The sequence below is a fragment of the Podarcis melisellensis genome, assembly GCF_964234715.1.
Source record: "Podarcis melisellensis genome assembly, chromosome: 8".
NCBI lineage: Eukaryota > Metazoa > Chordata > Lepidosauria > Squamata > Lacertidae > Podarcis > Podarcis melisellensis.
The window spans coordinates 23,289,643-23,303,423 of record NC_138540.1 but is presented as its reverse complement, the minus strand read 5'-3'; the positions used below and the strand labels follow the sequence as shown (position 1 = coordinate 23,303,423).

General features: G+C 48.5%; 1 protein-coding gene across 4 annotated transcripts in view; it reads left to right on the top strand.

Moving 5' to 3' along the window:
* Positions 1 to 3,145: 3,145 nt before the first annotated feature.
* Positions 3,146 to 13,781, top strand: part of MMEL1 (membrane metalloendopeptidase like 1) — a 50,860-nt gene continuing 40,224 nt past the window's right edge. The window contains exons 1-2 of one of the 4 annotated variants that reach the window (XM_081923578.1): positions 3,146 to 3,338; positions 10,779 to 10,942. In XM_081923578.1, coding sequence (XP_081779704.1) covers positions 10,789 to 10,942 — 154 coding nt within the window. In that variant the 5' untranslated portion in view covers positions 3,146 to 3,338; positions 10,779 to 10,788. Of the gene's footprint in view, positions 3,339 to 9,595; positions 9,729 to 10,101; positions 10,608 to 10,778; positions 10,943 to 13,781 lie in introns of those variants that run through there. The other 3 variants (XM_081923579.1, XM_081923577.1, XM_081923576.1) reach the window with 3 other exon arrangements.

Here is a 13,781-nt window from a genome sequence, read left to right as displayed (position 1 = left end):
ACCTAGTGGAATCCCATCCAAAATGTATATAGCAAGGAGGGAGTTGAATAAGGATTTAACTCCAGTTCCCACCAGCCCAAGCCAGCATAGTCAATTATGGAAGTTGAAGCCCAATATCTGGAGAGCTAAAGGATTAGATGCCCCAGATGTGAACTCTCAGTTGCTGCTTGCAAGATCCCTGTCTAGTTACCTTATGGACAGCTCCCCTCCTGCTGGACAGCTCCCCAGCCTTGCTTGGAAGGCTGAAATGGTGTGGCCAGCATGAGGTTTAGTGTCACCTTCCAGCTCCCATCAGTCAAGGGACCAGGGCTTGGGTCATGTACCCAAACCATGGGTTGTATTCAATGTTACTTCTTCTCAGAGTAGACTCATTGATATGAATGGATATAACTAAGTTAAATGCATTTAATTTCAATGGGCTTACTCTGGTAGAACTTAGTTGGAGACAACTATCTGTTTTTTGCTCCATGGTAAAGCAGCATACCAAATCAGTGGGACTGATTGGAGAATTGGAGGTTTTTCTCTCCTTCTTTGGAGGTTTGTAGACAGAGGTTGAATGGCCATCTGTCAGAGGTTATTCAGCTGTGATTCCTGCATTGCAAGCAGTGGACAAGAGGACACTTGTGCTTCCTTCTGACTCTATAGTCCTATGGTTCTGTGACTGATACCTTGTGTTTTTGCTATTTTATTTGGTTGTGGTTCACTTATTGAGCTTTGAAGCTACATTACTTTTGAATCAGGAAGTGTTTTTATTTGTTAATGATGTGCCATGGTTGCGAACTACTTTGAACTCAGCTGGTGGGGGAAGCAGCATACAAAAATAAAATCATCCAGAATGGTGTTTGATGGGACTGCAAGCATAGTTAGTGAGGTTCAGGCAGTGGCTGACCCTAGGCCACCAATGAGCTTTGCAGTTTATCAGGCAATATTTGTGGATATAGAAAAGTTCTTCTCCCTCTCTCATAACATGAGAACTCGTGGACACCTAAAGGCTCTAAATATCAGAAGACAGTAAAGACAAAAGAATGTACTTCTTCACAAAGCGAATTGTTAAACTATGGAATTTGCTCGCACAAGAGCCAGTGATGGCCACCAATTTGGGTAGCTGTAAAGGGGATCAGAACACTGATGGAGGATAAAGCTATCAGTAACTACCAACCCTGAAGGCTTTGTTCTACCTCCATTGCTGAAGAGAGTATGTCCCTGAATACCACATTCTGGAAGTGGACGGAGGAGAAAGTGGAAGCTGGACTAGATGGGTCACTGGCCAGATCCAGCCGATCTCTTTATATGTCCAACCCACAGCTGCCTACACTTGTATTTTAATTTCTGCACTGCCTTTGTGCCAAATGATCCTCCTGTTTCTCACAAAGGTTAAGAAATAAACAAGTTTAAATCAATAAAATACAGTAAGGCAAAATAATCCCAACAACAGAACCTAATTACCCAAATTGGGGACAGGCAAATCAATCGATTTCAGTTTCTCCTTTTCCCCTGTCTGAAGTTTGGATCTCCACATTTCTGAATCACTTTTATTAGGTTTAGTCCTCTTAAAAACCCATCAGCATTTTTGCTCAATGTTAACATTATTGCAAAGCAATTTCCCCTTAGATGGTGCATTTTTAATGTTACTTTCACCAGTGTGTGAGTTTATATGGACACTTCTGACCCCCATTACATGCATTTCTATGTGCATAACTTAATAATAATAGTAATAATAACTTGACAGGAGAACCACACTACAAAATCCAGAGGTGTGGCTTTCAAAAGTTAGCAGTGTTGTAGTTCATATATTGTTTCAGTAAGTGCAGATTTGGGAGGTTCTCCCCCTTCCCTAAAACACATACAGTCAGCCACTCACCTACCTAAATGCTAGAACCACGACTCCAAAAAAATACCTGGGATAAACCACCTCTCATGCAGTAGCTCTTCCTTATAAAGACCCCAGGCTAGGGGTGGGTGGGGCAGAACAGATAGGAAAGCTTGACCTTTGGTGGTCCATCATGGTCTCCCCATTGCAGCCATTTTTTAAATTCTCCTTAGGGGTGTAGCTCTGGGCATTGTGGGCATTGCAGGAGGTTGGGCAAGATGACCCTTTGGGTCCTTCCATTTCTACGATTCTATGTTTCTATGAGCTCTTGCACTTCAAAATTAAGCCTTGATTCATTTTCTGGATACAAGTCTCCATGAGAGCCAGTGTGATGTAGTGGTTAGGAGCGGTAGACTCGTAATCTGGTGAACCGGGTTCGCGTCTCTGCTCCTCCACATGCAGCTCCTGGGTGACCTTGGGCTAGTCACACTTCTCTGAAGTCTCTCAGCCTCACTCACCTCATTGGGTGTCTGTTGTGGGGGAGGAAGGGAAAAGGAGATTGTTAGCCGCCTTGAGACTCCTTAGGGTAGTGACAAAGCAGGATATCAAATCCAAACTCTTCTTCTTCTTCTACATCTGAAGTCCTACATGCCAGGGATTCTAATGGGTGATGGAATAGCCATTTTGTTGTAAACCCTGCTGATCTTCATAATCAGAAGCTACCTTATACCAAGTCAGACAAATGGCCTATCAAAGTCACTGACCAGCAGTGGTGCTATCTGGAATGATGGGGATTGAACTTGGGCCCTCCCACATGAAAACCAGCTACGCTATAGTTCTTCCCTGAAGACATAGGAAGCTGTCTTATGTTGATCCAGATCATTGGTCCATGTAGCTCAGTATTGTCTACTGACAGCAGCTCCCCAGAGTTTCAGACAAGGAGTCTCTCCCAGACCAACCTGCAGATGCTGGGGATTGAACCTGGAACTCTTTGCATGCAAATCAGATTCTCTGACACTGAGCTATTCTATGGGGGGGAGGGAATCTTCATATATAAACATTTGAGGCGTAGATGGTCAGTTTAGTGTTTAGGTTGGCCAGGAAACATCCATGTACCGCTTTCCTGTAAGAAAGGCAAGAGAAGTCAAGAGAGTGCCAGGGAAATGTTACCTAATTTAAATAACACTTTGGTTCTTTTTGTACTGAATAAATAAACAAACCTGCTGATGAATTGTGCTAGCAATGCAAATGGCCACACCCACTACATCTGATTGGGTGGCCTGTGGTGGGAAGCAGTCAGCTTTTTATTCCTTCTCTTTGCAGTGGACTTTCATTCTCTGGACATCCCAGCACACCTGTGATCAGACGTGGAAGAACACCACAAGCCCGATGTAGCCTGCATGCATGCTTTTGACACCCAATGGGCAAATCTACAAAATAAATACACTTCCTACCAGAGGACATTAGGAGCAAACCAATATCCCAGTTATGTTGCTCGTTATCGTTCCTGAAAAGAAAAGGAAAGCAGGTAAGAATGCTCCACATTTTAAATATGTTTGTGCTTGCATGAATCCTTGCGCATGGACGGCTGGCCACCTAGAATTTGGAAAGCTAAGAAGAGAGCTTTGAAAAATCATGCAGTCTGCTCCTGAATGTCAGTTGCTGGGAATCACAAGTGGGGATTGTGATTGCGGTTTCGCCCATGTTCTGCTTCAGAACTTCCAACAGGGGCATCTGATTAGCCACTGTGAAGACGTGATGCTCAAGTAGATGCAGGGTTTTTCCCCCAATGGGCTGCATCCAGTTAAGTCCTACTGAGAGTAACCCCACTGAAATAAGTGGACATAAATTAGTCATGCCCATTAATTTCACTGGGTGTACTCTGAGAAGGACTAGGACTGTATACAACACGTTTGGCAGGATTCCACTAGGTTTTTGCCTGTGTAGAAGGAGGGCTGCTTCTGAAACTAAACTCTCCGCCCTTCCTCTCTTCCTGCAGCCCTCTAAATCTGTTCTGGAGTGTTGGAGCAAAATCCAGAACAGTCTTAGGAGGCCATGGAGAGGAAGGAGAGTGGGAGTAAGTCCCATTGCACAAGTGGTCCTCAATTCCCCGCACATCTATCCACTTAGTGCCATGTTAAATTCTGCACTGTATTCTTTAAAACCTTTTGAGATTTCTTTCTTTCTTTCTTTCTTTCTTTCTTTCTTTCTGCTTCGTTGGAAAATTTTACCTTTGAGGATTGCATATCCCTATCTGATATACAGGCTGGGAGCCTTGAGAGTGACTCCTTATGCATCACACACAAGAGGGAGATATCTACAGGCTTAGAGAAAAACTGAAGTCTGCAGAAGTAAATATACAGATCTGTCTATCTGAGGGCAGGGGACCTAAAAAGGCAAGGTCCCTGAAAATCAATCAATTGAAGCTGAACACACTATTAAGGTGCTGTGGGTTAAACCACAGAGCCTAGGACTTGCCAATCAGAAGCTCGGCAGTTCGAATTTCCGTGATGGGGTGAGCTCCCATTGTTCGGTCCCTGCTCCTGCCAACCTAGCAGTTTGAAAGCACGTCAAAGTGCAAGTAGATAAATAGGTATCGCTCTGGCAGGAAGGTAAATGGTGTTTCCATGCACTGCTCTGGTTCACCAGAAGCGGCTTAGTCATGCTGGCCACATGACCTGGAAGCTGTATGCCAGCTCCCTCGGCCAATAAAGCGAGATGAGCGCCACAACCCCAGAGTCGGCCACGACTGGACCTAATGATCAGGTGTCCCTTTACCTTTACCTATTAAGACACAGAAGGCTGGCTGCCCATTTTTGTGGGTGAAGAGGACAGAAAACAAGAGTGTCAGGGTACAGAATGGGGTGACCTAGGGAAAGGCCATGGCTGACTGGAAGCCTGAACTGGAGCACTCCAGGCCCCACTTACAAGGAAGAATGAATTTGTCAATGTGTCATGAACTGGCAGGGCAATGGAGAGGAGGAAGAGGATCCCAGTGAGGGGTGTAGCTGGGACTGGGACACAGCAGGGCAAGCTGGGAAAGGGGAAGGAGAGGTTGGTGTGGGAAGTACTCATGGGGTGATGGAGGATGACAAGAGGATGGGGGTCAGTGCATAGGAACCAGAGCAGCAGGACCCATCACCGGAGTCAGAGGGGCACCTGTCTCCATGAATACAGCAGTCTCTGAGGAGTAGGGAGCAGTGGGAGAGGTGCTCCAGTAGGCTGAGGCAGGCAAAAGCCCACAGCCCAGCTCTCTAGCTGGCCAGGTGGGGCTCGCTAGCTCTGGGAGGTAGTATGTGGTGCCTCAGATGGAGTGTGCTGGGGACAGGTGAGGGTCGCATGCCTCATCAAGCCCAGATGCTGCAATAAGCATACAAAATATAAAAGGGCAGCAGAGCTGAGGTGCTGTTTTCTCAACTGACCATGTTGATGGTGCCTCAACTTGGATGTGAGACTTTGCTTCACTTTGGACACGTGGATTGACCCTGGACTGGGGACTTGACAAATGGACTTGCCGCCAGGTAGGCCAGGGGTTCAGGGAACAATGTTGGCTTGTCCCTCGGCTTCTGACAAAGTTGAAGGACACATTCTAACCAGGCAAAATAACTTGAGGAGGGTATACAGTAGTAGGGCTAGTGAGGGATGTGAGCCTGTGGAGAGTTCAAAGAGCTGAATAGCGAGGCCTAGCAAACTGCATTTTGCTCTCAGGCTTCAGGCTCCTCGTGCCTGTCAGTTGAGGAGCCCATTCCATTTCTTCACAAAGGTGTTTATCCATTCCTCTGCATTTCTAGGGAACCCATTTCCAACCAACAGCAAATTTGCTCCCCTGAAACCCTTGAGTCTTCATCTGCAAACCATTTTTCCATTTCCAAGTGTTCCTCCGAATGAAATATCTGTGGCAGTAAACTGCATTTGCTCCCAAGTCATGTGGACTCCCCATTAATCTGAGGCAGAAAAGTTCCCACCAGAAAATTGGTGAGAATGTGACGTCCTGGACATCTTCTGAGTCTGAGGGCATCACATGAAGCCTGGAGAGGGACGGAACTGTCTTTATAGCTGACGCTTATCTTGGTCCGTTTGAAAGGCAGACTGGCCTTAGGCCCCTGTTCCTGAAGGCTGTAGTGAAAACCGTCACATTGATCCGGGGACATTTGGTGCTGTGGTTAGCATTTGTCTGATGATCAGGGTGGAGAGAAGAAAATGTCTTTAAGAGAACCTGAGGCAGTTTTCCTCTTTCATGTTGGCCAGATGTCAAGAAGACCATGTGCAGGAGTGGGGAAGGACGGTGAGCATCTCAACACCACAGACTTGAACTGGCTTGAAGGAACTGTTCCTTCTCCTCAGAGCTCTCTGAAGACTGTAGGTCTGGGGGGGACATAAGGCGCTTCCAGCCAGAGGCCCATCTACTCCAGCAACATATTCTCATCATAACCAATGAGGTGCCCATTATTGGAAACCCTCAACCAGTTGCCTATTATGCTTCTCCCACATGATTCCCAGCAACTGAGATTCAAAGCCATACCATATGACAGTGGAGTGAGACATAGGTGTTGTGGCTAGAAACCACTGATAGCCTTCATGAGGGCAGAAGCAGGATACTAGGGAATACTTGTGGGAGACAGACAGGCCTAGTCTCAGCTGGCACCGCTGCCCTGAGGTCCCTTTTCTGCTGCTTCACTGGGTGCCCTTATCATCACCCTGAGTATTTGTGAGCAAATACTCTGAGAGCCTCCTGACACCTATAAGAGCAGGAGTCACCAGTGTGCTTGCCAATAATAATAATAGTAATAGTAATTTATTATTTATACCCCGCCCATCTGGCTGGGCTTCCCCAGCCACTCTGGGCAGCTTCCAACGACGTATTGAAATACACTAATGCATTAAAAATTAAAAGCTTCCCTAAACAGGGCTGCCTTCAGATGTCTTCTAAAAGTCTGGTAGTTGTTCTCTTTGACATCTGGTGGGAGGGCGTTCAACAGCGTGGGTGCCACTACCGAGAAGGCCCTCTGCCTGGTTCCCTGTAACTTAGCTTCTCACAGTGAGGGAATCGCCAGAAGGCCTTTGGTGCTGGATCTGTGTCCGGGTAGAACGATGGGGGTAGAGACACTCCTTCAGATGTACTAGACCAAGGCCGTTTACTTCCTATGAAACCCACAAAAGGTAAATATCCCCTCAGAAATTCACTCTAATTCAGGAACCCCCAAGGGCCACATATTACCTAAGAGGAGGAGGAGTTTGGACTTGTATCCCTCCTTTCACTCCCCTTAAGGAGTCTCAAAGTGGCTAACAATCTCCTTTCCTCCCCCACAGCAAACACTCTGTGAGGTGAGTGAAGCTGAGAGATTTCAGAGAAGTATGACTAGCCCAAGGTCACCCAGCAGCTGCATGTGGAGGAGCTGAGAAACGAACCCAGTTCGCCAGATTATTAGTCCACTGCTCTTAACCACCACACCATGCTAGCTAGAGAAAACTTAGAGAAAACTTCCTGCAGCCACATACCAATTGTGGGTGGGGCAAAGGTGGGCAAAGCAAGGAATGTAAATATTACCTCTTGTACAGTACGCTAGAGGGACGCGGGTGGTGCTGTGGTCTAAACCAGTGTTTCCCAACCGGTGTTCCGCGGCACACTGGTGTGCCGTGAGACCTTGCCTGGTGTGCCGTGGGAGGGAGGCGGGAGAGGCGGGGCGGCGGCGGCATCTCCTGCTGGATGCAAATCCAAACATGGCGGGCGCCTCCCTCGCTCCTTTGTAGGCGGACCATCGAGAGAGAAAGAAAAGGAGGCGAAAGAGCGAGAGAAGGCGCCTGCGCGGAAAGAGGAGCGAGCAGTGCGCCTGCACGCCGCGGCGCCCGAGATTGCTTCTCCCCACCGCCCCTTGCTTCAAAAGAGGTCCGGGGACAGCGGGAAGCCCTGCCCCCGGACCTCTTTTGAAGCAAGGCTTTGCGGGGAGAAGCGATCTCCCCGCAGCCCCTTGCTTCAAAAGAGGTCCGGGGGCAGCGGGAAGCGCAGCACTTCTTCCCCGCTGCCCCCGGACCTCTTTTGAAGCAAGGGGCTGCGGGGAGATCGCTTCTCCCGGTGCTCCGAAGCGGGGCGGGGGGCGGGAACACCTGCCCCAGCCGCCCCGCTTCGGAACGCTGCTCCGAAGCGGGGCGGGGGGGCGGGAACACCTGCCCCAGCCGCCCCGCTTCGGAACGCTGCTCCGAAGCGGGGCGGGGGGCGGGAACACCTGCCCCAGCCGCCCCGCTTCGGAGCGCTGCTCCGAAGCGGGGCGGTGGGGCGGGAACCTCGCACCCCGCCGCCGGGCATCGGAACGATGCCCCGATGCCGGGCGGTGGGGCGGGAACCTCTCCCCCCGCCGCCCGGCATCGGGACAAGGTCCTGGGCGGGAGCGAAGCGTTCGCTGCCGACCCCCAGCATTTTAAAATCTCCTCGGGGCAGCGGAGACTTCGCTCCCGCCCGCCAGCATTTTAAAATCGCCCCGGGACAGCAGGGGCTTTTAAAATGCTGGCGGTCGGCAGCAAAGCCCTCCTGTCCCCGGAGCTTGCGGGGCGGGAGGTGGGAAGAAGGGCTTTTCTTCCCACCGCCAGCCTTCAGAACAGCCTTCTGAAGGCTGGCAGTGGGAAGAAAAGCCCTTGTCCCCGTCCCCCCCAGCCTTCAGAAGAGGTCGGGGGACAGACTGTCCCCGGACCTGGTCTGAAGGCGGTTTCCCTAGGAACGCATTAATTGATTTTCAATGCATTCCTATGGGAAACCGTGCATTGCAAGACGAAAAACTCGCAAGACGAAGAGACTTGCAGAACGAATTAATTTCGTCTTGCGAGGCACCACTGTACTTTTTATATAGTCAATATAGGCAGAGAGTTAAATTTTTTAACATTTTCTAATGGTGGTGTGCCTCGAGATTTTTTTCATGAAAGAAGTGTGCCTTTGCCCAAAAAAGGTTGGGAAACACTGGTCTAAACCACTGAGCCTAAGGCTTGCCAATCAGAAGGTCTGCAGTTTGAATCCCCACGATGGGGTGAGCCCCCATTGCTAAGTCCCAGCTCCTGCCAACCTAGCAGTTCAAAAGCACATCAAAGTGCAAGTAGATAAATAGGTACTGCTCCGGCGGGGAGGGAAACAGCTTTTCCACACACTACTCTGGTTTTGCCAGAAGTGGCTTAGTCATGCTGGCCACATGACCTGGAAAAACTGTCTGCGGACAAACATCGACTCCCTCAGCCAGTAAAGTGAGATGAGCACTGCAACCCCAGAGTCCTTCGTGGCTGGACTTAACTGTCAGGGGTCCTTTACCTTTACCTTTTACAGTACGCTAATACACACACCCCCGATGCCCATCTCTATCCTTCATGAAGATCAGAGTTCAGGGACACCTCCCAGCCAGCCAAGGAGGGTGTGAATCAGGGCCAGTGAGGGGCATGGCCTGCAGAGAGTCCCAAGGGCTAGACAGAAAGGCCTAGTGCAGGGGCGGAGGAAGGGGGTGTAGTAGGTGTGGGCCACCCCACGTGTCAACACTGAGGGGGGTGACAAATGCTGGGCGGCACTCACCACAGGGACTGCAGCCACGTCTCTCCTGGGAGAGACGCGGTAGCTTGGGCGCACGCAGGCTCTGCGCTGCCCAAACTGTCTGCCCGTTGTCTCCGCCCAGCTCTAGGGCAGCTGAGTGGGAGGAGGTAGGCAGACTCAGGAGGCCCCGCAGTGCACCCCACCCCTATTGGCGGCTCGCCCTGCCCCTGGGCGTGCCGCCCAAGCGGCTTCCTCCACCGCTGACCTCATGGCCACCAGGTGTGAGGTTCCCCCATCCCTGCTCTTAGCCTCCATTCCAAATGCCATTGCAGCCAGTTCCTCACTGCTGCCCACACAAGTCCTGAGCATCCCTCCTAGAATGGTGTTCCAAGGGAGGAGGAATAAACATGGCTGGTAATTTCAGCACTTGAAAGGGAAGGGAAGATAGAAGATTTTTTGTGTGGTGGTGGTGTTTTTCAATCCAAGGAGCATTTGCTGCTGCTCTCTCCTTTTGCAGCTGACAAGACCAAGGGAAACAATGTTCCTCCGCTTGTTAGCTTGCTCCCCAGCCCCCAGCTCTCTGTAGCATTGTAGCACACTCCTGCCATCAGCTGTCTGATTGACAGAACAGTCTGATCACCTGGAGAGGAGCAAAAGTGCATCCATTAGCTAGCGAGAGAGGGCTAGGTAGAATTTTATCTTCTGCTGCTGGCTGTTTATGAGCTGTGTGGTTGCAAAAAGGCAAGCCTCCTCCTCCCTTCTCTTTTCGCTCTCCTCCTCCTCCTCCTCCGGCTCATTTGCTGGAAGAAAGCAGCAGCAGCAGCAGGGCTGAGCTGAGAAGTTTTTGGCATGGACTTGAGAAGGCAGAGGGACTTAAGCTCACCAGCTCCAGCACCCCAGCAGCCAGACTGCTCATCCATAGCCTGGACAGGTTTCCAAGCTGCTCTGTTTTCTGCTAGGGAGAAACCAAGCACAGACGTGTTTCTGGGACTTGGTTTGGAATCACAGCATTTTAGCCAAAGTTGATGGGACTATCTGAGGTTGTGGTTTTTTCCTCCCTCCTCCTTGTGGTGAGAAGATCCCAAGAAGTGTCAGCGTTGAGGTGGGGGTGTCTTTAAGTCCACCCCTTTTGGTGGGGTCAAGGAGGTTCTCCTTCCAAAGTACCAAAGAGGTCTCTGTTTGGATGTAAGCAAGATCACCAAGACATCCCTGCTGATCAAAGCTCGTTCTGCAGGAACTGGAGATGGAGAATGAGGTTGGGAAATCTGTGGATAAGCAAATGGATAAATACATGTAATTATTCTGGTCTTTTTTTAAAAAAAAGCTCACTTTCTTTCTCTGTTTTCTGCTTTTGCACCATTGCCCTCTCCATTCTCCCATCTTCTGTTCTTCTGGTGTGTGTGCATATCCCTTTAGAAAGTCAGAGGGACATGTGGTTAATCATTTTGTGCCCTTCTTCCACAGAGTGACCATAATGGGGAAATCAGAAAGCCAAATGGATATTGTGGAGAAAACGACCAGATCTGGACAGAGGTCCTGGAGCTTGGTTGCTCTCAGCTTGTCTGTCCTCCTAGTCCTCATGAGCTGTGCTGTGGTTTCCTTAGTAATCCTCTACTCGAAAAGCAGAGGTAAGAGAACAAGTGTTACTTATGCGATTTCCTTCTCTCCTTAACTGCATATTTGGGTAAATTGTATACAGTGCTAAAAAAAAAAAACTATATAGGAAAGAATTTGCTACCGTTGCTTGGGGGGGATTGGGGGGATAATTTGTGAGATTTCTTCTCCTAATGCGGTGTGTGTGTGTGTGTGTGTGTGTGTGAATATGAATATGAATAAACTCACCACAATCCCATCTGCAGTTTTCAAGTTAAATCTCAACTTGACAAGAATGAAAATCAAGAAAGGGGTCCCTGTATAATCAAGGGCATTCTCCACATACCTTACAGGGGGTGAATAGTAATCCCAGATCCCAGGCAAAAAAAGATAGCGTTTGCCCAGTATAATATAGCAGATTAATTGTTGAGTTTCAACACAGAACACTAATATTTAAATACTCGCTGCTCCACAGAGTATACTAAATGAGAAGCTCTGGGATTTGAGCAAATGAGAATAAACAGTGTGTGTGTGTGTGTGTGTGTGTGTGTACACACACACAGAGAGAGAGAGAGAGCGCCAATTTAAGTGGAGAGAGAAAATTTAAGAGAGAGAAAAGCTGTATAAGTGAAATAGAGGGGGGAAATTGAAATATTATCCTCAGTTAACAATACTGAAAAGCTTGGTTGAGTTAGAAATAAGAATGTGTGTTTGCATCTGTCTCCTTGAGACAGTGTGCAGTGGAAAAAAAGGACTCCTTGTGCAGTGTGGATTTTAGGCAGAATGAGGAAAGGGGCTTATTTAGATGTAGACAATTTGGGATCTGCTATGCTTATCATACTAGAGCAGGAGATGCAGTAAGCTTCTAAGAACTGAATAATTTTGTACCTTCTGCAGAAGCCCAAATGCAGTCTGTTGCTAGAAGAGTGAGTTTTAAAAGAACTCCCACACAGAACTGGGAAGGAGGGGGAGAGCGACATGCTGTATTTATTCTGCTTTAAAAAGCCTTTAAAAAGAAAAAAGGTTCTGATGGCAGCACTGATTTCCTCCTCCTTGCCACTGAAGTGTTGCCTGAATATTTTGTCCCCGGGTTCATAAAAATATACATGTTGTTGTGGAGGATAGAGTGGATACAGAGAAGCTTTCCCACCTCCATTCGTAGAACTAGAAATCAATCGTTCAGCAGAACCAGCTCCCCGTAGATTTAGGGAAGAGGAAAGGATTGTATTTCATTGATATCTCATTTTTAGCCTAAGAATCTTTAGAAGTAGTCCCTAAGAAGCTCACAGGGGACACATTCTCTTCCGGGAAGCATTCAGGGGAGAAGCATGCCAATGGTAGGCAGGGCAAGAGGCAAAAGTAAGCAGAGAAATGAATGCCTTTGTATGGTAGGTGAGTTTCTGAACACACACAAACAGCCTTATCCCCCAACCAGGCAAACATGGGGCATTATCAGACGGTTTTTAAAAAAACTGTTTTTATTAAAAGATTTTCATCGATAATAAAATAATAATAATAATAATTATTATTATTATTATTATTATTATTATTATTATTATTATTATTATTATTATTTAATAATTTAATATTAATGCCCCACCCATCTGTCTGGGTTTCCCCAGCCACCCTGGGCAGCTTCCAACAAAAAATTAAAAATACATTAAAACAGCGGTCATTAAAAACTTCCCTAAACAGGGCTGCCTTCAGATGTCTTCTAAACATCAGATAGTTGTGTATTTCTTTGACATCTACCAGGAAGGTACATAAACGTCTCTGTTTTCAGTTCATAGATTCTTTTCTGCATGTCAGTTACGTTCAGTGTGAGACATTGCTGTCATGTCATTGCTCGGGTGGCGAACCTATTTGGGCTCGTCCGCGAAAACTGATGGATCCTGACAGATTCCGACAAGCCTTGCGGAACCCTGCTCCTCCTGGCGACTCATTAGATGACCTTGTTGAGGACTGGAATAACCGGCTCTTGGCAGCCATTGATGAGATCGCGCCTAAGCGCCCTCTGCGACCCCGTCGAAACCGGGCCCCTTGGTTTACTGAGGAGCTCCGGAAAATGAAGCGGGATCTCAGACGGCTAGAGCGAGTATGGCGACGGACTCGTGACGGAGCCTCAAGAACATCTTATAGGACGCTTATGAAAGCCTATGAGATGGCTATTAAAGCTGCTAAGAAATCTTACTTTGCAGCTTCCATTGCATCCGCTAACTCTCACCCGGCACAACTTTTTAAAATAATTAGGTCAATAACGTCCTTAGGAGGACAACCAAATTTAAGCACAAATTCGACCCACAGCTGTGAGGCATTCGCGAGTTTTTTTGCGGAGAAAGTCCTGTTGCTCCGCCGTGACCTCCCTGCCAATTTAGATACAGTGACTGAACTGGAGGCCCCTCGACTGACTTCAGGTCCAGTGTTGGACCATTTCGATCAGATACTCCCTACTGATGTGGATAGATTCCTCCAAGTTGGTAGGCCCACCACCTGCCTCCTTGATCCGTGCCTGTCTTGGCTGATTAGGGAGTGTCCAGATGTTGTGCGGACCCCCCTGGTTGAAATTATCAATTTGTCACTTGACACGGGGACATTCCCAGGGGAATTGAAGGAAGCAGTGGTGTGTCCACTCTTAAAAAAAACTTCATTAGATCCCTTAGACCAGTGTTTCCCAACCGGTGTTCCGCGGCACACTGGTGTGCCGTGAGACCTTGCCTGGTGTGCCGTGGGAGGGAGGCGGGAGAGGCGGGGCGGCGGCGGCATCTCCTGCTGGATGCAAATCCAAACATGGCGAGCGCCTCCCTCGCTCCTTTGTAGGCGGACCATCGAGAGAGAAAGAAAAGGAGGCGAAAGAGCGAGAGAAGGCGCCTGCGC